General features: G+C 49.0%; 1 protein-coding gene across 1 annotated transcript; it reads left to right on the top strand.

Moving 5' to 3' along the window:
* Positions 1-1,826, top strand: LOC122011405 (cytochrome P450 71A9-like). The gene is made up of 2 exons (XM_042567794.1): positions 1-1,095; positions 1,157-1,826. Exons 1-2 carry the CDS (start codon positions 196-198, stop codon positions 1,760-1,762), a joined length of 1,506 nt encoding a protein of 501 aa, XP_042423728.1. The 5' UTR covers positions 1-195; the 3' UTR covers positions 1,763-1,826.
* Positions 1,827-2,840: the final 1,014 nt, after the last annotated feature.

The raw sequence follows: 2,840 nt of genomic DNA, 5'->3' as shown, positions 1-2,840 counted from the left end.
AAATAAGGCGTTCTTTCGTTCTTTTGATTTTTTTGGAACGTTCATGCATCTGAGACGCACTTTTTAATTTTTTACTCTTAATTCTTCTATAATTTCTCCTAATCCTAACGGTGGCAGTTCTTCCTGAGCTCCCGAAACGCACGTGTCATCCTCTATATGAATGCTCCTCCATTCCAATTGATTCCACAGCCATGAATGATGAATCCAAACGGTTGCATTCTGTTCTTCTGCTGCGTCGTCTCGATTCCTCTGCTCTTCCTTCTTCTACGGCGGAGTCAGCGCGGCGAAGGAAGAGATCGCCAATCCAAAGCCAAGCTCCCGCCGGGGCCGCGGCCGCTGCCCATCATCGGGAACCTTCACCAACTGAGCACCAACGCCCCCCACCTCTCCCTCTCCGCACTAGCCGCCCAGCACGGACCGCTTATGTACCTCCGCCTTGGCTCCGTCCCCACGCTGGTCGTCTCCTGCGGCGCCGCCGCTCGCGACGTCTTCAAGCACCACGATCTCGCCTTCTCCGGCCGCCCGGCTCTGTTCGCCGCCACCAAGCTAAGCTACGGGCTCCTCGACGTCGCCTTCGCCCCGCACGGCGAGTACTGGCGCCAGGCGCGCAAGGTCTACATGGTGGAGCTGCTGAGCGCAGCGCGCGTGCAGTCCTTCCGGGCCGTCCGGGAAGAGGAGGTGGCCTGCGCCGTCGCCTCCATACGCAACCATCCATCGTCGTCGCCGGTCAACCTCAGCAGGATGATGCTCGCGCTGGCGAACAGCATCGTGTGCCGCACCGCGTTCGGCGGCGATGGCAGAGGGAGCAACGACATCGACCGGATTCTCGCGGAGGCAGGGGAGCTGATGGGAGGGTTCTCCGCCGGCGACTTCTTCCCTCGGCTGCGGTGGCTCCACAAGCTCGACGGCCTGCAGGCGAGGCTGGAGAAGGTATTCAATCAGCTGAACGACCTCCACAACAAAGTGATCGCACAGCACCTCTCCCGGGAGGATCACGACGAGGTCGACATGGTCGATCTATTGCTCCGACTACACCGGAATCCGAAGGACAAAAACATCATCAAGAGCATGGATCATGTCAAGGCTCTTCTAACGGTAATCCATTCACATCTTCGCAGATCTTCCCATTAATTTTTGATCGGCGAATGGATTCCAGGACATCTTTTTGGCGGGAACAAATACCTCCTCTGCCACGATCATTTGGGCAATGGCGGAGCTGATGAGGAACCCTAAAGTCATGGAGCGAACGCAGAAGGAGCTCCGGCAGGCCGTGGGCTACAAGGGCAAGGTCGAAGAGTCCGACCTCGGAAACCTCGACTACCTGAAATTGGTCATCAAGGAGACCCTCAGATTGCACCCGCCGGCCCCTCTCGGGATTTCCCGCGAAACCACCGAGCGGTGCACCGTCGGAAGCTACGAGGTCCCGGCGGGAACGAGAGTGTTCGTCAACTCCAGGGCCATCGGCAGAGACCCCGACGGCTGGAGCGACCCCGAGGAATTCTGGCCAGAGAGATTCTTGGGCGGCGAGGTCGACTTCAGGGGGAACCACGACTTTTGTTTTCTCCCCTTCGGAGCCGGCCGCCGGATCTGCCCGGGGATCAATTTCGGGGTGGCGGTGGTGGAGCTGGCGCTGGCGAATCTCTTGTATAGTTTTGACTGGGAGCTGCCGTCGGAGGTGCATGAATTGGACATGGAGGAGACATTAGGAATCACCATGCACAAGAAGACCCCTCTTCATCTACTTGCTAAACTACCTGTTTAATGATTGCATTACTTCACTATCATCTTGCTAGTTTAATTTTAACTATGAATGGTTGATTATGTGACTCGTACGTACTTTATCAATTTGATGATGATTATTAAGGTGGTAAATGAATCAAAGTCATAAGCAATTTTGGTTTGGTGCCTGGCCTCCCTAGGGTCATTACACTAGGACAAATAACTCTCTTGATTTATCCAATGTGGGATCATCTTGAAGGAGCCGTATGACTTCATATTTTGCCCCAATAAATAAATTTAGTTTGTACCAAGATTATGGTGCAATAGTAGATGCTGTGACCAACTCCCGAGTAACGAAGATTCAAATCTTACTCATGACCTTACATTCAAGGAATTTGAAAATTTTAGTATGGCGGATTTAATTTATCCTAATAGGGTGTGAAAATTTTTTGTGAGATTGATCACGTTCATAATTAATCATTGTAATAACGGTATACGTGGATATTGAAAAAAAAAGGCAAATTTGGTTTCATGCATGTTTTGTCAAATTAAAGTCTTATCATTGATGCAAAGAATCCACTCGAAATGACAAGTTTGACAAAATATGCATGAAACTGAAACTACATGGCGATGGCTGATGAAGTGTTCGAAAATGACAAAGTTTAATTAATCCTTCTATACATTGAACCATAAAGATAAACACAATCTCTATCTCAAGATTTCTTCATACTACCAACTGTCTCTCTTGAAAAAACTTGGAAAATTTGCCTTTACGATGTGAATGCTTCTTGTTTCGTAACTCAAACTTAAGTTCGACATTTCTCGGTGTTTCCAGATTGAGGCTGATACCTTGATAAAGATGGTCACCAAATGTGGGTCAAAATAGTAAAGATCAACTGACACGGAAGTTAAAGTTAAATGGTCAAATTTGCCGGGCCAAGTGGACTATGAAGCCGAGAACTATGGGTGGCCGCAGGGGCGTAGCCAGCAATATTTTTCCTGGTGAGCACTGGGCAAAATGTTTTTACATATTAATTTGAACTTCACATAATAAAAATAAAAGAAACTAAATAAACATACCGAATTCTTATTTAAGCTGTATTTTGCGATTTTTCAATACA

The sequence above is a fragment of the Zingiber officinale genome, chromosome 8A (assembly GCF_018446385.1).
Source record: "Zingiber officinale cultivar Zhangliang chromosome 8A, Zo_v1.1, whole genome shotgun sequence".
NCBI lineage: Eukaryota > Viridiplantae > Streptophyta > Magnoliopsida > Zingiberales > Zingiberaceae > Zingiber > Zingiber officinale.
This window is presented reverse-complemented; position numbering and strand designations above follow the sequence as displayed.

Coding starts and splice junctions, on each gene's coding strand:
- LOC122011405 (XM_042567794.1), top strand. CDS start 196: ATGATGAATCCAAACGGTTGCATTCTGTTCTTCTGCTGCGTCGTCTCG. Junction 1,096..1,156: donor ATGTCAAGGCTCTTCTAACG/GTAATCCATTCA, acceptor AATGGATTCCAG/GACATCTTTTTGGCGGGAAC.